At 51.8% G+C, this 20,808-nt stretch overlaps 1 protein-coding gene across 2 annotated transcripts in view; it reads left to right on the top strand.

Moving 5' to 3' along the window:
- The window catches only part of ece2b (endothelin converting enzyme 2b), a 44,492-nt gene that overhangs the window by 16,517 nt on the left and 7,167 nt on the right, over positions 1–20,808 (top strand). Inside the window, exons 2-18 of one of the 2 annotated variants that reach the window (XM_079246745.1) lie at positions 5,094–5,180; positions 7,970–8,099; positions 9,857–10,072; positions 10,146–10,270; positions 10,355–10,501; positions 10,573–10,638; positions 10,715–10,903; positions 12,355–12,497; positions 12,819–12,933; positions 16,695–16,805; positions 16,911–17,009; positions 17,149–17,226; positions 17,327–17,430; positions 17,523–17,633; positions 18,324–18,391; positions 19,855–20,045; positions 20,121–20,216. In XM_079246745.1, the coding sequence (XP_079102871.1) occupies positions 5,094–5,180; positions 7,970–8,099; positions 9,857–10,072; positions 10,146–10,270; positions 10,355–10,501; positions 10,573–10,638; positions 10,715–10,903; positions 12,355–12,497; positions 12,819–12,933; positions 16,695–16,805; positions 16,911–17,009; positions 17,149–17,226; positions 17,327–17,430; positions 17,523–17,633; positions 18,324–18,391; positions 19,855–20,045; positions 20,121–20,216 (2,076 nt within the window). Of the gene's footprint in view, positions 1–5,073; positions 5,181–7,969; positions 8,100–9,856; positions 10,073–10,145; positions 10,271–10,354; positions 10,502–10,572; positions 10,639–10,714; positions 10,904–12,354; positions 12,498–12,818; positions 12,934–16,694; positions 16,806–16,910; positions 17,010–17,148; positions 17,227–17,326; positions 17,431–17,522; positions 17,634–18,323; positions 18,392–19,854; positions 20,046–20,120; positions 20,217–20,808 lie in introns of both variants that reach the window. The other variant, XM_079246746.1, reaches the window with a different exon arrangement.

Consider the following 20,808-nt stretch of genomic DNA (forward strand, 5'->3'; position numbering starts at 1 on the left):
GAGTGGAGTGTGTGTTGGTGTGAGTGTGTGTGTTGGTGTGAGGTGTGGGTGTGTGTTGGTGGTGAGTGTGTGTGTGTGTGTGTGTGTTGGTGTGAGTGTGTGTGTGTGTGTTGGGTGTGAGTGTGTGTGTGTGTTGGTGTGAGTGTGTGTGTGTTGGTGTGAGTGTGTGTGTGTGTGTTGGTGTGAGTGTGTGTGTGTGTTGGTGTGAGTGTGTGTGTGTTGGTGTTGAGTGTGTGTGTGTGTGTGTGTTGGTGTGAGTGTGTGTGTGTGTTGGTGTGAGTGTGTGTGTGTGTGGTGTGAGTGTGTGTGTGTGTGTTGGTGTGAGTGTGTGTGTGTGGTGTGAGTGTGTGTGTGTTGGTGTGAGTGAGTGTGTGTGTTGGTGTGAGTGTGTGTGTGTGTGTGTGTTGGTGTGAGTGTGTGTGTGTGTGTGTTGGTGTGAGTGTGTGTGTGTGTTGGTGTGAGTGTGTGTGTGTTGGTGTGAGTGTGTGTGTGTGTGTGTTGGTGTGAGTGTGTGTGTGTGCTGGTGTGAGTGTGTGTGTGTTGGTGTGAGTGTGTGTGTGTGTGTTGGTGTGAGTGTGTGTGTGTGTTGGTGTGAGTGTGTGTGTGTTGGTGTGAGTGTGTGTGTGTGCTGGTGTGAGTGTGTGTGTGTTCGTGTGAGTGAGTGTGTGTGTTGGTGTGAGTGTGTGTGTGTTGGTGTGAGTGTGTGTGTGTTGGTGTGAGTGTGTGTGTGTGTTTGTGTGAGTGTGTGTGTGTTGGTGTGAGTGTGTGTGTTGGTGTGAGTGTGTGTGTGTGTTGGTGTGAGTGTGTGTGTGTTGGTGTGAGTGTGTGTGTGTGTGTGTTGGTGTGAGTGTGTGTGTGTGCTGGTGTGAGTGTGTGTGTGTTGGTGTGAGTGTGTGTGTGTGCTGGTGTGAGTGTGTGTGTGTTGGTGTGAGTGTGTGTGTGTGTGTTGGTGTGAGTGTGTGTGTGTGTGTGTTGGTGTGAGTGTGTGTGTTGGTGTGAGTGAGCGTGTGTGTTGGTGTGAGTGTGTGTGTGTGTTGGTGTGAGTGTGTGTGTGTTGGTGTGAGTGTGTGTGTGTGTGTTGGTGTGAGTGTGTGTGTGTGCTGGTGTGAGTGTGTGTGTGTTGGTGTGAGTGTGTGTGTGTGTGTTGGTGTGAGTGTGTGTGTGTGTGTGTGTTGGTGTGAGTGTGTGTGTTGGTGTGAGTGAGCGTGTGTGTTGGTGTGAGTGTGTGTGTGTGCTGGTGTGAGTGTGTGTGTGTTGGTGTGAGTGTGTGTGTGTGTGTTGGTGTGAGTGTGTGTGTGTGTTGGTGTGAGTGTGTGTGTGTTGGTGTGAGTGTGTGTGTGTGTGTTGGTGTGAGTGTGTGTGTGTGTGCTGGTGTGAGTGTGTGTGTGTGTGCTGGTGTCTCGGTGTGCAGCAGGTTTGCACGCTGTCTTCTCGTCCTCTTCATGATGTACTGGCGGCTGGTTTTCAGCTGTATGGAGGCTCTGAAGGGACAAAAGAGACAAACATGTTATATAAGTGAACTCCATTATAGCTGAATGCAGATGATTCACACACATTATCTAATTACACACTGACATCACCCTCCACACACACACACACACACATCTCCTAGCAACCCCCAGGCTCTCTCCCCCCTTGCTCCCCCTCTGCGTGCGTCATCAGAGAAAGAGAACAGAGCCGGGCGAGAGACACTGATGGAGACTGGAGCAGATGAAGAGAGAGGCCGGTTTCAGAGTCGGTCCTGAGGAAGGAAACAGTTGGAAACCTTCGGTTTCCTGCAGACATTTCCACACTGAGACAGAACCAGGCCGGGCTCAGGAGGTCCGAACTGGGCCAGAACTGGTGTGATGAAGCGCTTCTCAAATCAGGTTTATGGTTCAAATGTTTGGATTTGATCCAAAACTCCAAGTCTGGAATTCTGCTGCTCAGTGACCCGCTCAGATCTACAGGGTTTTGTTACATCACAGAACCGGATCAGAGCAGAATCTCCCCCTCAGTCTCATCTCATGATGCATTCACTGACCCTCAGAGAGCCACGGAAACAAAAACAAGGAAATTTATTAGAAATATAAATTCTGGTCACACATCACTGGAGGAGTGGAAGCCTGTGGACGGGGTCCCTGGTGGACGGGGTCCCTGGTGGACGGGGTCTCTGGGGGACGGGGTCCCTGGTGGACGGGGTCTCTGGGGGACGGGGTCCCTGGTGGACGGGGTCCCTGGTAGACGGGGTCTCTGGGGGACGGGGTCCCTGGTGGACGGGGTCTCTGGGGGACGGGGTCCCTGGTGGACGGGGTCTCTGGGGGACGGGGTCTCTGGTGGACGGGGTCTCTGGGGGACGGGGTCTCTGGGGGACGGGGTCCCTGGTAGACGGGGTCTCTGGGGGATGGGGTCCCTGGTGGACGGGGTCTCTGGTGGACGGGGTCCCTGGTGGACGGGGTCTCTGGGGGACGGGGTCCCTGGTGGACGGGGTCCCTGGTAGACGGGGTCCCTGGGGGACGGGGTCCCTGGTGGACGGGGTCTCTGGGGGATGGGGTCCCTGGTGGACGGGGGTCCCTGGTAGACGGGGTCTCTGGGGGACGGGGTCCCTGGTGGACGGGGTCTCTGGGGGACGGGGTCCCTGGTAGACGGGGTCTCTGGGGGACGGGGTCCCTGGTGGACGGGGTCCCTGGTAGACGGGGTCTCTGGGGGACGGGGTCCCTGGTGGACGGGGTCTCTGGTGGACGGGGTCTCTGGGGGACGGGGTCTCTGGTGGACGGGATCTCTGGGGGACGGGGTCTCTGGGGGACGGGATCACTGGTAGACGGGGTCTCTGGGGGACGGGGTCTCTGGGGGACGGGGTCACTGGTAGACGGGGTCTCTGGGGGACGGGGTCCCTGGTGGACGGGGTCTCTGGGTGACGGGGTCCCTGGTGGACGGGGTCTCTGGTGGACGGGGTCTCTGGGGGACGGGGTCACTGGTAGACGGGGTCTCTGGGGGACGGGGTCCCTGGTGGACGGGGTCTCTGGGGGACGGGGTCCCTGGTAGACGGGGTCTCTGGGGGACGGGGTCTCTGGGGGACGGGGGTCCCTGGTGGACGGGGTCTCTGGGGGACGGGATCTCTGGTAGACGGGGTCTCTGGGGGACGGGGTCCCTGGCGGACGGGATCTCTGGGGGACGGGGTCCCTGGTGGACGGGGTCTCTGGCGGACGGGGTCTCTGGTAGACGGGGTCTCTGGGGGACGGGGTCCCTGGTGGACGGGGTCTCTGGGGGACGGGGTCTCTGGGGGACGGGATCTCTGGTAGACGGGGTCTCTGGGGGACGGGGTCCCTGGCGGACGGGATCTCTGGGGGACGTGGTCCCTGGTGGACGGGGTCTCTGGGGGACGGGGTCTCTGGTAGACGGGGTCTCTGGGGGACGGGATCTCTGGTAGACGGGGTCTCTGGGGGACGGGATCTCTGGTAGACGGGGTCTCTGGGGGACGGGGTCCCTGGCGGACGGGGTCTCTGGGGGACGGGGTCTCTGGGGGACGGGGTCCCTGGTGGACGGGGTCTCTGGGGGACGGGGTCCCTGGTGGACGGGGTCTCTGGTGGACGGGGTCTCTGGGGGACGGGGTCTCTGGTGGACGGGGTCTCTGGGGGACGGGGTCCCTGGTGGACGGGGTCTCTGGGGGACGGGATCTCTGGTAGACGGGGTCTCTGGGGGACGGGGTCCCTGGTGGACGGGGTCTCTGGGGGACGGGATCTCTGGTAGACGGGGTCTCTGGGGGACGGGGTCCCTGGCGGACGGGGTCTCTGGGGGACGGGGTCTTTGGTAGATGGGGTCTCTGGGGGACGGGGTCTCTGGGGGACGGGGTCTCTGCTGGACGGGGTCCCTGGTGGACGGTGTCCCTGCTGGACGGGGTCTCTGGGGGACGGGGTCCCTGGTGGACGGGGTCTCTGGGGGACGGGGTCTCTGGTAGATGGGGTCTCTGGGGGACGGGGTCCCTGGTAGACGGGGTCTCTGGGGGACGGGGTCTCTGGTAGACGGGGTCTCTGGGGGACGGGGTCTCTTTTGGACGGGATCTCTGGGGGACGGGGTCTCTGGTGGACGGGATCTCTGGGGGACGGGGTCCCTGGTGGACGGGGTCTCTGGTGGACGGGGTCTCTGGCGGACGGGGTCTCTGCTGGACGGGGTCCCTGGTGGACGGGGTCCCTGGTGGACGGGGTCTCTGGGGGACGGGGTCTCTGGTGGACGGGGTCTCTGGGGGACGGGGTCCCAGGTGGACGGGGTTTCTGGTGGACGGGGTCTCTGGGGGACGGGGTCTCTGGTAGACGGGGTCTCTGGGGGACGGGGTCCCTGGCGGACGGGGTCTCTGGGGGACGGGGTCTCTGGTAGACGGGGTCTCTGGGGGACGGGGTCCCTGGCGGACGGGGTCTCTGGGGGACGGGGTCTCTGGTAGACGGGGTCTCTGGGGGACGGGGTCCCTGGCGGACGGGGTCTCTGGGGGACGGGGTCTCTGGTAGACGGGGTCTCTGGGGGACGGGGTCCCTGGCGGACGGGGTCTCTGGGGGACGGGGTCTCTGGTAGATGGGGTCTCTGGGGGACGGGGTCCCTGCTGGACGGGGTCCCTGGTGGACGGTGTCCCTGGTGGACGGGGTCTCTGGGGGACGGGGTCTCTGGTGGACGGTGTCCCTGGTGGACGGGGTCTCTGGGGGACGGGGTCTCTGGTGGACGGGGTCCCTGGGGGACGGGGTCTCTGGGGGACGGGGTCTCTGGGGGACGGGGTCTCTGGGTTTTGAAGATTTGAAGCAGAAGTTTGTTTTTCTGGATGAAGCCCAGCAGGGAAAGCTGCAGGAGGTCTCTGGTTCTGGTTCTGGTTCTGGTCAGCTGATCTGGACGGGGAAGCTGTACTGGTTTCCATGGTAACCAGTTCATTTAGGGAATTTTAAGCAATGTGAACTCTGTTGCTATGTATTCAGATGTCAAGGAAGGAAACAGGAAGTTACGGTCTGTGTGAACACAGTGAAGTGGATCCAGAAGTGGGGACAGTTCTGGTCCAGTTTGATGCAGACTTCTAGTTCTGGTTCCTGGTTCTGATCCAAGTTTCTGATCCAGGTCTGTCCGTCTGTCTGCAGATGTCCAGCTACAAGCGAGCTACGTTGGAGGAGGAGGAGGGATCAGACACTCCAGCTGAGACGGCCTCATCTCCTGACAGAGTGGAGGTCAGTGAATGCAGCACGCACATGAACTCCAGTAAACCCCCTCAGTGGTCCCAGGTGGAGTTCTGGGACCAGACTCTGATCCTGGAGCCAAACCTGACGGGGTAACACAGCAGGGGGAGCACCACCAAAACAGAGGGTCAGTGGGGTTCCAGTCTGTTCACGTTTATCAGTCAGAACAACAAACATAAACATTTTTATTAATTCATCATATTAAAGGTCAAAAACACGGACATCCTGGTTCCACCAGAGACCAGGACCTGGATGGAGGGAATGAGGTACAAGTTGAAACTCCAGGGAAGTTCCTGGAATTTAGAAAAGTTTATTTATGTACAAAAGTAAAATAATAAAATAATTATCCAGATAAAAACTTTGGAGCCACAAAGGAAAACAACAAAACAGACCTAAAAACAGGAAACTGGACCAATAACTGAAACCAGGAGGGACACAGTTCTACAATCTACAGTTCTACATTCTACAGTTCTACTTTCTACAGTTCTACTTTTTACAGTTCTACTTTTTATAGTTCTACATTCTGCAGTTCTACATTCTACAGTTCTACTTTTTACAGTTCTACTTTTTATAGATCTACATTCTGCAGTTCTACTTTTTACAGTTCTACTTTTTATGGATCTACATTCTGCAGTTCTACTTTTTACAGTTCTACTTTTTATGGATCTACATTCTGCAGTTCTACTTTATATAGATGTACATTCTGCAGTTCTACTTTTTATAGTTCTACATTCTACAGTTCTACTTTTTACAGTTCTACTTTTTATGGATCTACATTCTACAGTTCTACTTTTTACAGTTCTACTTTTTATGGATCTACATTCTGCAGTTCTACTTTTTATAGTTCTACATTCTACAGTTCTACTTTTTACAGTTCTACTTTTTATAGATATACATTCTGCAGTTCTACTTTTTATAGTTCTACATTCTACAGTTCTACTTTTTACAGTTCTACTTTTTATAGATCTACATTCTGCAGTTCTACTTTTTATAGTTCTACTTTTTTGTACTGCAATCTACAGTTCTACTTTTTATAGATCTACATTCTATAGTTCTACTTTTTACAGTTCTACATTCTGCAGTTCTACTTTTTACAGTTCTACTTTTTATAGATCTACATTCTATAGTTCTACTTTTTACAGTTCTACATTCTGCAGTTCTACTTTTTACAGTTCTACTTTTTTGTACTACAATCTACAGTTCTACTTTTTATAGATCTACATTCTATAGTTCTACTTTTTATAGTTCTACATTCTGAAGTTCTACTTTTTATAGTTCTACATTCTGCAGTTCTACATTCTACAGTTCTACTTTTTACAGTTCTACATTTTATAGATCTACATTCTGCAGTTCTACATTTATAGATCTACATTCTAGTTCTACTTTTTATAGCTCTACATTCTACAGTTCTATTCCTCACAGTTCTACATTCTATATTTTGCGGTTCTATGGTAATGAGACATCTAATCTGGGTCTAAATGGAGAATGGTGGATCTCCTGGACCAGGTCCAGGACCCTGCTGCCGCCCTGGGCCAGGTCCAGGACCCTGCTGCCGCCCTGGGCCAGGTCCAGGACCCTGCTGCCGCCCTGGACCAGGTCCAGGACCCTGCTGCCGCCCTGGGCCAGGTCCAGGACCCTGCTGCCGCCCTGGGCCAGGTCCAGGACCCTGCTGTCCAGGACCCTGCTGCCGCCCTGGGCCAGGTCCAGGACCCTGCTGCCGCCCTGGGCCAGGTCCAGGACCCTGCTGCCGCCCTGGGCCAGGTCCAGGACCCTGCTGCCGCCCTGGGCCAGGTCCAGGACCCTGCTGCCGCCCTGGACCAGGTCCAGGACCCTGCTGCCGCCCTGGGCCAGGTCCAGGACCCTGCTGCCGCCCTGGGCCAGGTCCAGGACCCTGCTGTCCAGGACCCTGCTGCCGCCCTGGGCCAGGTCCAGGACCCTGCTGCCGCCCTGGGCCAGGTCCAGGACCCTGCTGTCCAGGACCCTGCTGCCGCCCTGGGCCAGGTCCAGGACCCTGCTGTCCAGGACCCTGCTGCCGCCCTGGGCCAGGTCCAGGACCCTGCTGCCGCCCTGGGCCAGGTCCAGGACCCTGCTGCCGCCCTGGGCCAGGTCCAGGACCCTGCTGCCGCCCTGGGCCAGGTCCAGGACCCTGCTGTCCAGGACCCTGCTGCCGCCCTGGGCCAGGTCCAGGACCCTGCTGTCCAGGACCCTGCTGCCGCCCTGGGCCAGGTCCAGGACCCTGCTGCCGCCCTGGGCCAGGTCCAGGACCCTGCTGCCGCCCTGGGCCAGGTCCAGGACCCTGCTGCCGCCCTGGGCCAGGTCCAGGACCCTGCTGCCGCCCTGGGCCAGGTCCAGGACCCTGCTGCCGCCCTGGGCCAGGTCCAGGACCCTGCTGTCCAGGACCCTGCTGCCGCCCTGGGCCAGGTCCAGGACCCTGCTGCCGCCCTGGGCCAGGTCCAGGACCCTGCTGCCGCCCTGGGCCAGGTCCAGGACTGACCCCCCCCCCCCCCCCACACCCTGCAGTGGTACGGTCCGACCCGGCTCGTTAGGGTGAAGCAGGTCCAGCTGCAGGAACTTCCACAGCAAGGAGCTGCAGCCTCCAGGAGTTGAAGGTTTCTGAGACATTTTAATTATTTTAGGCAATAAAATGAGTTTCCATGGTAACCACCTGTCCAAGCTTCCTCACAGGCTGACCGGAGGACGCCTTGACAGGTGGGTGGTCACATGGACATGTTATCCTGACTTACCTGGACATGTTGATGGACGTTATCTGTCGTCCTCAGGTGGGCTTCAGGAAAGGGGGCGTGGACTTCCTGGGCAGGAGGACTCAGCTGGAGGTTCTGCTGTCAATCATGCTGCTGGCGTCCCTGCTGGCTCTGCTGGCCTGTCTCCTGGTCCTGGGATTCAGCTCTGGTAGGAGACGTCCTCCTCGTCCTCCTTTCTTCTGTCTCCACCCGTCCTCTGTCCTCCATCACCCTCTTGTCTTCTCCCCGTCTCCACCCGTCCTCTGTCCTCCATCATCCTCTTGTCTTCTCTCCGTCTCCACCCGTCCTCTGTCCTCCATCACCCTCTTGTCTTCTCCCCGTCTCCACCCGTCCTCTGTCCTCCATCACCCTCTTGTCTTCTCCCCGTCTCCACCCGTCCTCTGTCCTCCATCATCCTCTTGTCTTCTCTCCGTCTCCACCCGTCCTCTGTCCTCCATCATCCTCTTGTCTTCTCCCCGTCTCCACCCGTCCTCTGTCCTCCATCACCCTCTTGTCTTCTCCCCGTCTCCACCCGTCCTCTGTCCTCCATCATCCTCTTGTCTTCTCTCCGTCTCCACCCGTCCTCTGTCCTCCATCACCCTCTTGTCTTCTCCCCGTCTCCACCCGTCCTCTGTCCTCCATCACCCTCTTGTCTTCTCTCCGTCTCCACCCGTCCTCTGTCCTCCATCATCCTCTTGTCTTCTCCCCGTCTCCACCCGTCCTCTGTCCTCCATCACCCTCTTGTCTTCTCCCCGTCTCCACCCGTCCTCTGTCCTCCATCACCCTCTTGTCTTCTCCCCGTCTCCACCCGTCCTCTGTCCTCCATCACCCTCTTGTCTTCTCCCCGTCTCCACCCGTCCTCTGTCCTCCATCATCCTCTTGTCTTCTCTCCGTCTCCACCCGTCCTCTGTCCTCCATCATCCTCTTGTCTTCTCCCCGTCTCCACCCGTCCTCTGTCCTCCATCACCCTCTTGTCTTCTCTCCGTCTCCACCCGTCCTCTGTCCTCCATCACCCTCTTGTCTTCTCCCCGTCTCCACCCGTCCTCTGTCCTCCATCATCCTCTTGTCTTCTCTCCGTCTCCACCCGTCCTCTGTCCTCCATCACCCTCTTGTCTTCTCCCCGTCTCCACCCGTCCTCTGTCCTCCATCATCCTCTTGTCTTCTCTCCGTCTCCACCCGTCCTCTGTCCTCCATCACCCTCTTGTCTTCTCCCCGTCTCCACCCGTCCTCTGTCCTCCATCATCCTCTTGTCTTCTCCCCGTCTCCACCCGTCCTCTGTCCTCCATCACCCTCTTGTCTTCTCCCCGTCTCCACCCGTCCTCTGTCCTCCATCACCCTCTTGTCTTCTCCCCGTCTCCACCCGTCCTCTGTCCTCCATCATCCTCTTGTCTTCTCTCCGTCTCCACCCGTCCTCTGTCCTCCATCATCCTCTTGTCTTCTCCCCGTCTCCACCCGTCCTCTGTCCTCCATCATCCTCTTGTCTTCTCTCCGTCTCCACCCGTCCTCTGTCCTCCATCACCCTCTTGTCTTCTCCCCGTCTCCACCCGTCCTCTGTCCTCCATCACCCTCTTGTCTTCTCCCCGTCTCCACCCGTCCTCTGTCCTCCATCACCCTCTTGTCTTCTCCCCGTCTCCACCCGTCCTCTGTCCTCCATCACCCTCTTGTCTTCTCCCCGTCTCCACCCGTCCTCTGTCCTCCATCACCCTCTTGTCTTCTCCCCGTCTCCACCCGTCCTCTGTCCTCCATCATCCTCTTGTCTTCTCCCCGTCTCCACCCGTCCTCTCTGTCTCCTCTCCTTTCTCTTCACCTCCACCCTGACCAGCTTGCTTCCTCCTCGTCTCGTTTGTCCCACTCTCTTCTTTATGTCTTCCCTTTCTCACGTCTTCCATCTTGTCTCACTCCTCTGTCCTATTGGTTGTTCTGCAGACAGTGGGCGTGGCCTGTGCCTGTCGGAGGCGTGCGTTACCGTGGCGAGTCAGATCGTGGAGGCCATGGACCGCGGCGCCGACCCGTGTCAGGACTTCTACCAGTTCTCCTGCGGCGGCTGGATGAGGAAGAACCCGCTGCCTGACGGACGCTCGCGCTGGTCCACCTTCAACAGCATCTGGGAGCAGAACCAGGCGCTACTCAAACACCTGCTGGGTATGCACCTGGAACCAGAACTGGACCCGGTCCATGCCCAGTCTCGGTGACGGTCTGTCCTTCTCGTCCTCAGAGAATGGGACGTTTAACGTCAGCAGCGAGGCGGAGAGGAAGACCCAGTCCTACTACCTGTCCTGTCTCAACACGCAAAGGATTGAGGATCTGGGCGCCCAGCCTCTCATAGACCTCATCGCTAAGGTAACCGTCCCCGTGGCAACCGCATCGCTCCCGACTCCAGCCCGACCCCCTTCTGGTCTTTGTGATCATGTGACCTGTCTGCAGATCGGTGGCTGGAACATGACGGGACCGTGGGACAAAGACAATTTCATGGAGGTCCTGAAAGTGGTCTCAGGTCCGTACCGCGCTCAGCCCTTCTTCAGCGTCGGGGTCAGCGCAGATCCCAAGAACTCCAACAGTAATGTCATCCAGGTAAACCAGAACCAGGTGGAACCATCAGGACCCGCTCAGTTCTGCTCTGACCCACCTGTCCGTCTCCGCAGGTGGACCAATCAGGGCTCTTCCTGCCATCCAGAGACTATTACCTCAACAAGACAGCCAATGAGAAGGTGAGGATCTGTGTGTGTTTTCATGTGTGTGACCTGGTTCTGGAGCTGGTCTGGACTGGTGCTGCTCTGGTTGCAGGTCCTGGTGGCGTACCTGGACTACATGGTGGAGCTGGGGATGCTGCTGGGTGGTGAGCGGACCTCAACCCAGGTCCAGATGCAGCAGATCCTGGAGTTTGAGACGGCGCTTGCTAACATCACCGTCCCGCAGGACCAGCGGCGAGACGAGGAGAAGATCTACCACAAGGTGACGGTCGCCGAGCTGCAGGTGAGACCCGCCGACAGGAGACCAGGTCTGGATCACTTCTGTATGTTAAACCTGATGAAGAACCAGGACGAGAAGCAGAACCAGAACGGGTCCTAGACCCGTCTTTACTGCAGACAGGCACCACCTAGCGATGCATTCTGTTGGCAATTCAGACCCGAAGCTCGCTGTAGATTGCAGATCACATGACTACCGACTGTCGCCATGGCAACCACCATGCGACATTCCAAATCCAGGTTCCCACCTGCAGTCCAATGTGTTTTAAATCAACCTGTCTCGTGATCCTCAGTACTTTTCAAGATGATTGTGGGTAATTTGCACTAGTTTTTCCTCGCACAATGTGGCGAGTGATTCGGACATTCGGACACAGCCATGGATTTTGGTCTTCTTCTTCTTCTTCTTGTATTACATCTTTGAAATGATGAGTCACTGTTAAAAGTCAGATTTTAGAAGTCCGAACTGACACATAGAGATATGGACGGACAGATAGAGACGGGTCGGATAGAGACGGTTCTGGGCAGACAGATAGAGACGGGTCGGATAGAGACGGTTCTGGGCAGACAGATAGAGACGGGTCGGATAGAGACGGTTCTGGGCAGACAGATAGAGACGGGTCGGATAGAGACGGTTCTGGGCAGACAGATAGAGACGGGTCGGATAGAGACGGTTCTGGGCAGACAGATAGAGACGGGTCGGATAGAGACGGTTCTGGGCAGACAGATAGAGACGGGTCGGATAGAGACGGTTCTGGGCAGACAGATAGAGACGGGTCGGATAGAGACGGTTCTGGGCAGACAGATAGAGACGGGTCGGATAGAGACAGGTCTTAGATCTGATGATGTCTTGGACCAGATCGATGCTGGTCTCTCTGCAGCTCTGTCCTTCAGGGCTGGAGATGCTTCAGGGGTCACCATAGCAACCGTTGCTATGAGCTGTTGCTATGTGCCTGCATCTCTGGGAGGGAAGGGGAAGGGGGGAGCAGGAGGGTTAGATAACAGGTTGTTATATAAACCAGTTTGATGTGATGATGAAGATGTACAAAGCAGCGCTCCTCCTCCTCCTCCCTCTGGTTCCGGTGTCTGTGGACCTGTTTCTGGTGTCTCTGGACTTGGTTCTGGTGTCTGTAGACCTGTTTCTGGTGTCTCTGGACTTGGTTCTGGTGTCTGTAGACCTGGTTCTGGTGTCTCTGGACTTGGTTCTGGTGTCTGTAGACCTGGTTCTGGTGTCTCTGGACTTGGTTCTGGTGTCTGTAGACCTGGTTCTGGTGTCTCTGGACTTGGTTCTGGTGTCCGTAGACCTGGTTTGGATTTGTTTTTTTTCTGGTCTGGGAATATAATCAGGTTTTGTGGGGTTCTGGTTCCGGGTGATCCCGGATGTCCCGTGTCTTTGGAGCTGGACTAGCACGTCCCTCGGCCCGGAACACCCATGATGTGTCTTCATGTTTGTGTTTGCAGCTGCTGGCTCCAGCTGTGGACTGGTTGGACTTCCTGACGTCCTCTCTGTCTCCTCTGGACCTGAATGACACCGAGCCTGTGGTTCTGTACGCCAGAGAGTACCTGCAGCAGGTGTCCGAGCTCATCAACAAGACGGAGCGCAGGTCAGTCCTCAGAACCCGTCCAGAACATGTGTCCTGGAAACGGAACGATTTCCATGTCTCTTATGATCAGTATCTGTTGTCATGGAAACGGAACTGCATCCACGTCTCTCAAGATCCATCTGTTGTCATGGAAACAAAATAATGTCCACGTCTCTCATGATCCGTGTCTGTTGTCATGGAAACGGAACAGTGTCCACGTCTCTCATGAGCCGTGTCTGTTGTCATGGAAACGGAACAGTGTCCACGTCTCTCATGAGCCGTGTCTGTTGTCATGGAAACGGAACAGTGTCCACGTCTCTCATGAGCCGTGTCTGTTTCCAGTTTGCTGAACAACTACATGATGTGGACGCTGGTCCAGAAGAGCGTGGCCACTCTGGACCAGCGCTTTGAGAACGCTCAGGACAAACTGCTGGAGAGTCTCTACGGAACAAAGAAGGTACGTCTGGCCCAAACCAGCAGCTGGTTCTGACTGGTTTTAACTGGCTCTAACTGGCTCTGACAGGTTGTTGTACTTAGATGGACTTGTACTTATATAGCTCTTTTCCAGTCATGCCGACCACTATTTGTTATTCACTCACACACTCACACACACATTCCTACTACACACTCACACTACACACGCACACACTGTAACTGTAACTGGTTCTGACCTGCTGTAACTGGTTGTAACTAGTTCTGACCTGCTGTAACTGGTTCTGACCTGCTGTAACTGGTTGTAACTGGTTCTGACCTGCTGTAACTGGTTCTGACCTGCTGTAACTGGTTCTGACCTGCTGTAACTGGTTCTGACCTGCTCTAGCTGGTTGTAACTGGTTCTGACCTGTTGTAACTGGTTCTGACCTGCTGTAGCTGGTTGTAACTGGTTCTGACCTGCTGTAACTGGTTCTGACCTGCTGTAACTGGTTGTAACTGGTTCTGACCTGTTGTAACTGGTTCCTACCTGCTGTAACTGTTCTGACCTGCTGTAGCTGGTTGTAACTGGTTCCGACCTGCTGTAACTGGTTGTAACTGGTTCTGACCTGTTGTAACTGGTTCCTACCTGCTCTAGCTGGTTGTAACTGGTTCCTACCTGCTGTAACTGGTTGTAACTGGTTCTGACCTGCTGTAACTGGTTCTGACCTGCTGTAGCTGGTTGTAACTGGTTCTGACTTGCTGTAACTGGTTCTGACCTGCTGTAACTGGTTCTGACCTGCTGTAGCTGGTTGTAACTGGTTCTGACCTGCTGTAACTGGTTCTGACCTGCTGTAGCTGGTTGTAACTGGTTCCGACCTGCTGTAACTGTTCCGACCTGCTGTAACTGTTCTGACCTGCTGTAGCTGGTTGTAACTGGTTCCGACCTGCTGTAACTGGTTCTGACCTGCTGTAACTGGTTGTAACTGGTTCTGACCTGTTGTAACTGGTTCCTACCTGCTGTAACTGGTTGTAACTGGTTCTGACCTGCTGTAACTGGTTGTAACTGGTTCTGACCTGCTGTAACTGGTTCTGACCTGCTGTAACTGTTTGTAACTGGTTCTGACCTGCTGTAACTGTTTGTAACTGGTTCTGACCTGTTGTAACTGGTTCTGACCTGCTGTAACTGTTCTGACCTGCTGTAGCTGGTTGTAACTGGTTCCGACCTGCTGTAACTGGTTCTGACCTGCTGTAACTGGTTGTAACTGGTTCTGACCTGTTGTAACTGGTTCCTACCTGCTGTAACTGGTTGTAACTGGTTCTGACCTGCTGTAACTGGTTGTAACTGGTTCTGACCTGCTGTAACTGGTTCTGACCTGCTGTAACTGTTTGTAACTGGTTCTGACCTGTTGTCACTGGTTCCTACCTGCTGTAACTGGTTGTAACTGGTTCTGACCTGCTGTAACTGGTTCTGACCTGCTGTAACTGGTTGTAACTGGTTCTGACCTGCTGTAACTGTTTGTAACTGGTTCTGACCTGCTGTAACTGGTTCTGACCTGCTGTAACTGGTTGTAACTGGTTCTGACCTGTTGTCACTGGTTCCTACCTGCTGTAACTGGTTGTAACTGGTTCTGACCTGCTGTAACTGGTTCTGACCTGCTCTAGCTGGTTGTAACTGGTTCTGACCTGTTGTAACTGGTTCTGACTTGCTGTAGCTGGTTGTAACTGGTTCTGACCTGCTGTAACTGGTTCTGACCTGCTGTAACTGGTTGTAACTGGTTCTGACCTGCTGTAACTGGTTGTAACTGGTTCTGACCTGCTGTAGCTGGTTGTAACTGGTTCTGACCTGCTGTAACTGGTTGTAACTGGTTCTGACCTGCTGTAGCTGGTTGTAACTGGTTCAGACCTGTTGTCACTGGTTCTGACCTGCTGTAACTGGTTGTAACTGGTTCTGACCTGTTGTAACTGGTTCCTACCTGCTGTAACTGGTTGTAACTGGTTCTGACCTGCTGTAACTGTTCTGACCTGCTGTAACTGGTTCTGACCTGCTGTAACTGGTTGTAACTGGTTCCGACCTGCTGTAACTGTTCCGACCTGCTGTAACTGTTCTGACCTGCTGTAGCTGGTTGTAACTGGTTCCGACCTGCTGTAACTGGTTCTGACCTGCTGTAACTGGTTGTAACTGGTTCTGACCTGTTGTAACTGGTTCCTACCTGCTGTAACTGGTTGTAACTGGTTCTGACCTGCTGTAACTGGTTGTAACTGGTTCTGACCTGCTGTAACTGGTTCTGACCTGCTGTAACTGTTTGTAACTGGTTCTGACCTGCTGTAACTGTTTGTAACTGGTTCTGACCTGTTGTAACTGGTTCTGACCTGCTGTAACTGTTCTGACCTGCTGTAGCTGGTTGTAACTGGTTCCGACCTGCTGTAACTGGTTCTGACCTGCTGTAACTGGTTGTAACTGGTTCTGACCTGTTGTAACTGGTTCCTACCTGCTGTAACTGGTTGTAACTGGTTCTGACCTGCTGTAACTGGTTGTAACTGGTTCTGACCTGCTGTAACTGGTTCTGACCTGCTGTAACTGTTTGTAACTGGTTCTGACCTGTTGTCACTGGTTCCTACCTGCTGTAACTGGTTGTAACTGGTTCTGACCTGCTGTAACTGGTTCTGACCTGCTGTAACTGGTTGTAACTGGTTCTGACCTGCTGTAACTGTTTGTAACTGGTTCTGACCTGCTGTAACTGGTTCTGACCTGCTGTAACTGGTTGTAACTGGTTCTGACCTGTTGTCACTGGTTCCTACCTGCTGTAACTGGTTGTAACTGGTTCTGACCTGCTGTAACTGGTTCTGACCTGCTCTAGCTGGTTGTAACTGGTTCTGACCTGTTGTAACTGGTTCTGACTTGCTGTAGCTGGTTGTAACTGGTTCTGACCTGCTGTAACTGGTTCTGACCTGCTGTAACTGGTTGTAACTGGTTCTGACCTGCTGTAACTGGTTGTAACTGGTTCTGACCTGCTGTAGCTGGTTGTAACTGGTTCTGACCTGCTGTAACTGGTTGTAACTGGTTCTGACCTGCTGTAGCTGGTTGTAACTGGTTCAGACCTGTTGTCACTGGTTCTGACCTGCTGTAACTGGTTGTAACTGGTTCTGACCTGTTGTAACTGGTTCCTACCTGCTGTAACTGGTTGTAACTGGTTCTGACCTGCTGTAACTGTTCTGACCTGCTGTAACTGGTTCTGACCTGCTGTAACTGGTTGTAACTGGTTCTGACCTGTTGTAGCTGGTTGTAACTGGTTCTGACCTGTTGTAGCTGGTTGTAACTGGTTCTGACCTGTTGTAGCTGGTTGTAACTGGTTCTGACCTGCTGTAACTGGTTCTGACCTGTTGTAGCTGGTTGTAACTGGTTCTGACCTGTTGTAGCTGGTTGTAACTGGTTCTGACCTGCTGTAACTGGTTCTGACCTGTTGTAGCTGGTTGTAACTAGTTCTGACCTGTTGTAGCTGGTTGTAACTGGTTCTGACCTGCTGTAACTGGTTCTGACCTGTTGTAGCTGGTTGTAACTGGTTCTGACCTGCTGTAGCTGGTTCTGACCTTTTGTAGCTGGTTGTAACTGGTTCCGACCTGCTGTAGCTGGTTGTAACTGGTTCTGACCTGTTGTAGCTGGTTGTAACTGGTTCTGACCTGCTGTAACTGGATGTAACTGGTTCTGACCTGCTGTAACTGGATGTAACTGGTTCTGACCTGCTGTAACTGGATGCAACTAGTTCTGACCCGCTGTAACTGGCTTTAACTGGTTCTCTGTTACAGTCCTGCACCCCCCGCTGGCAGACCTGTATTGGGAACACCGATGACACTCTGGGCTTTGCTCTGGGCGCACTCTTTGTAAAAGCAACTTTTGACAAACACAGTAAAGATATCGTAAGCCTGTCCTCCCTCCTTTGGATCCAGAAATGGTCCAGAACTGTTCTGAACCTGGTTCTGGTCTACCCCGGTAACATCAGCCCACATGTTTCTCTTTGTTAGGCTGAAGAGATGATCAATGAGATCAGATCGGCGTTTAAAGGAGCTTTGGACCGACTCAGCTGGATGGATGACCAGACAAGACAAGCTGCCAAAGACAAGGTCTGTATATCCAGGTGGACAGACGGACAAAGTCTCACAAACTCAGCTCAGTTCTGACTCAAATTTACCTCTAAATGTGCGTGAACTCAACAAAGTGTGTAGACCGAAGATTTGTCCTCTTGTCTCCTCGTCTCCTCAGGCAGACGCTATCTACGACATGATTGGCTTTCCAGAATTCATCTTGGACCCCAAAGAGCTGGACGACGTGTATGACGGGGTGAGTGACAGCTGTCCGTCATCTGTGATGCTGTTAGATGCGGTGCTCTGCTGCCCCCTGCTGTCCAGCAGCATCGTTACAGCATCTGGGTCTCTTTCAGTACGAGGTGTCGGACGACAGCTTCTTCCAGAACATGCTGAACTTCTACAACTTCTCAGCCCGAGTCATGGCCGACCAGCTGAGGAAGACTCCCAACAAGGACCAGTAAATCAACACACACATCACACACATCTCATTGGGGTGGTAAAGTTGTTATTCATCCTCCTCCTCCATCCCTTCCTCCTCTCCTCCTGCAGGTGGAGCATGACTCCTCCTACAGTTAATGCCTACTACATGCCCACTAAGAACGGCATCGTCTTCCCTGCTGGGATCCTACAAGCTCCTTTCTACGCCCACGACCACCCCAAGTCCGTTTACCTCTACATCTACCTGTCTGCTCACCTGGCTGCCTGTTTTATTACCTTCAACCTTCTTCCTGCTTTCACATATAAAATCCTTCAACTCACAAACATTTATCATTATGAAAACAAATACATTTTGTAAAGATAAGAAAAAATAAACTCAAAGAAAAAGGTGGCTAATATAAAAAATACAATTATGGAGGAATTTTTATTGACCAGAAGTAAAAATTCCCTACTATAATATATAATATGACATATATACATATATGTCATATTTGATTATTTTATTATTTTGATCTCTGTTTCTGGAATTAGCTAAAATGACTACAAAAAACATCGACTTTAAAACCATGGTTGATGCCACACATTCATTCCTTAAAGATTTCATTTTGGACAACTAGCCTTTCATTTTTAATCTTTTTCTTTGTTTTAATTTGTAATTAAACTGGCCTTTAAATGGTTGAATATTACAAAAGATTCCCTATTTTATGGTAATATTTTTGGCTGAAATTTATTTTAAAAATTCATTTTAAAGTGGGAAAAAAATATATTATTTTTAAGAGGAGTCTTTAACAAGGTTAATTTTATTGATTAAATCTGTGTTTTTAATAGCCCACTTAACAAATTAAGAAAATAAATAAATTACATTTATAAAATCATCAATAGATGAAAATAGTGACAAATCTTTATTTTCAGAGCGTTGAACTTCGGTGGCATTGGGGTGGTGATGGGCCATGAGCTCACGCATGCCTTCGATGATCAAGGTGAGATTGAATCTGTCACATGACCAAATCATTGTGTTTGATGTTCATACTTCATAAAACGTAGTTCCAGGTTAATGTTTAGCATCATTAGCAGGTGTTAGCATGTGCAAAAAGTAGTTCCATTGTTAGCACGTGTCAGTATGTTTAGAAAGCAGTTTCAGGTTTATGTTTAGTATTGTTAGCAGGTGTTAGCTTGTGTAAAAAGTAGTTTCAGGTCTATGTTTAGGATCGTTAGCAGGTGTTAGCTTGTGTAAAAAGTAGTTTCAGGTTGATGTTTAGGATCGTTAGCAGGTGTTAGCTTGTGTAAAAAGTAGTTTCAGGTTGATGTTTAGGATCGTTAGCAGGTGTTAGCTTGTGTAAAAAGTAGTTTCAGGTTGATGTTTAGGATCGTTAGCAGGTGTTAGCTTGTGTAAAAAGTAGTTTCAGGTTGATGTTTAGGATCGTTAGCAGGTGTTAGCTTGTGTAAAAAGTAGTTTCAGGTTGATGTTTAGGATCGTTAGCAGGTGTTAGCTTGTGTAAAAAGTAGTTTCAGGTTGATGTTTAGGATCGTTAGCAGGTGTTAGCTTGTGTAAAAAGTAGTTTCAGGTTTATGTTTAGGATCGTTAGCAGGTGTTAGCTTGTGTAAAAAGTAGTTTCAGGTTGATGTTTAGGATCGTTAGCAGGTGTTAGCTTGTGTAAAAAGTAGTTTCAGGTTGATGTTTAGGATCGTTAGCAGGTGTTAGCTTGTGTAAAAAGTAGTTTCAGGTTGATGTTTAGGATCGTTAGCAGGTGATAGCTTGTGTAAAAAGTAGTTTCAGGTTTATGTTTAGGATCGTTAGCAGGTGTTAGCTTGTGTAAAAAGTAGTTTCAGGTTGATGTTTAGGATCGTTAGCAGGTGTTAGCTTGTGTAAAAAGTAGTTTCAGGTTGATGTTTAGGATCGTTAGCAGGTGTTAGCAATCTGGAAAAGGTCCACAAAGAACTTTACATTTCCTTATATCTGAGTTTTTCATCACCTCAGCTTTGTCCCCAGCACACACAGATTTCTCTTAATTCCTGAATCTTTAGATGATATAATGGACTATAGTTGATTAAAATGATAAAGTCTTCACAGTTTAGCATTCAGGAACATTTTAGAAATTTTTTCCAAAATTTAGACTAAATGTTTTGCATATTGTTGAACTCCGAGAGGCTTTACCTCTTTTCTGCCCAATCATGTTACCGAACCTTTCGATAATAACCCTAATTGGCTATAACTTTTTTTTTTTTTTATCTTCGTGGTTCTGTTGTTTGTTTTTAATGAGGACCTGAAGATCAACAGCATCCACCCTTGTGCATACAGAGATTCCTTCTCTTTGTCGATAGTTGGAGCTATAAAGTCAGACCCAGAGCAGTTGTTGTAAATGAGAGGATTCTGTCCTACAGTTACCAACTGATCCAACTGCAGGTTGACTTTCGGCTGAGACGTTCTCTTTCTGTCCGTCAGGTCGGGAGTACGATAAAGAGGGAAACCTGAGGCCGTGGTGGCAGAACTCGTCTGTGGAGGCCTTTCGCCAGCGAACGGAGTGCATGGTGGACCAGTACAGCCACTACACCGTCAATGGAGAACGTGTGAACGGGAAACAGACTTTGGGAGAAAACATTGCAGACAACGGCGGGCTGAAGGCTGCATACCATGTTAGCTTAATCACTACATTAAACTGGTCTCAGCTCACATTTATACGTTACTTAATGTCGTGTCTTTCTCATCAGGCATACCGTTCATGGATCCAGAAAAAAGGAGAAGAGAAAAGACTTCCAGCTGTCAACCTGACAAATGATCAGCTCTTCTTCGTGGGATTTGCCCAGGTGAGATGCTGCAAACAGCCAATAAAAGCCAATGTACTGCGATGTTCTGAGAAAACGCTGAGCTACGACTTTCACACACACATCATTTCGGGATTAAGGGAGTCATGAAGGATCAAACCTGAACTGTCTGGAAGAGCCTTTTCATAGCTGCTGCAGTTTGAATGAAACAGTGTTTTATTAAATAATGTGATGTTAGATAAAGTAAATTTGTAGAAAACAGTTTCCTCTGTACATGTACAAGTCACAAATGCAGGCATTTCGGTCTTCTTTCGTCCATAGACCGTAAATGAAAGATGGACGGAGCCTCCAGCAGTTAAAAGTGAACCCTATGTGGAAGTTCATAAAACTGCAGTTCCCCCTTCATCCACTAGGGGCAGCAAAACAGAGCAAATCCCCATAGACTCCCATGTTAAAAAGACCAACTTCACAGCAGAAATAAACATGTTTACAGCAGGAATAAACATGATTACAGCAGAAATAAACATGTTTACAGCTGAAATAAACATGTTTACAGCAGAAATAAACATGTTTACAGCAGAAATGAACATGTTTACAGCAGAAATAAACATGTTTACAGCAGAAATGAACATGT

The sequence above is a fragment of the Telmatherina bonti genome (assembly GCF_933228915.1).
Source record: "Telmatherina bonti genome assembly, chromosome: 9".
NCBI lineage: Eukaryota > Metazoa > Chordata > Actinopteri > Atheriniformes > Telmatherinidae > Telmatherina > Telmatherina bonti.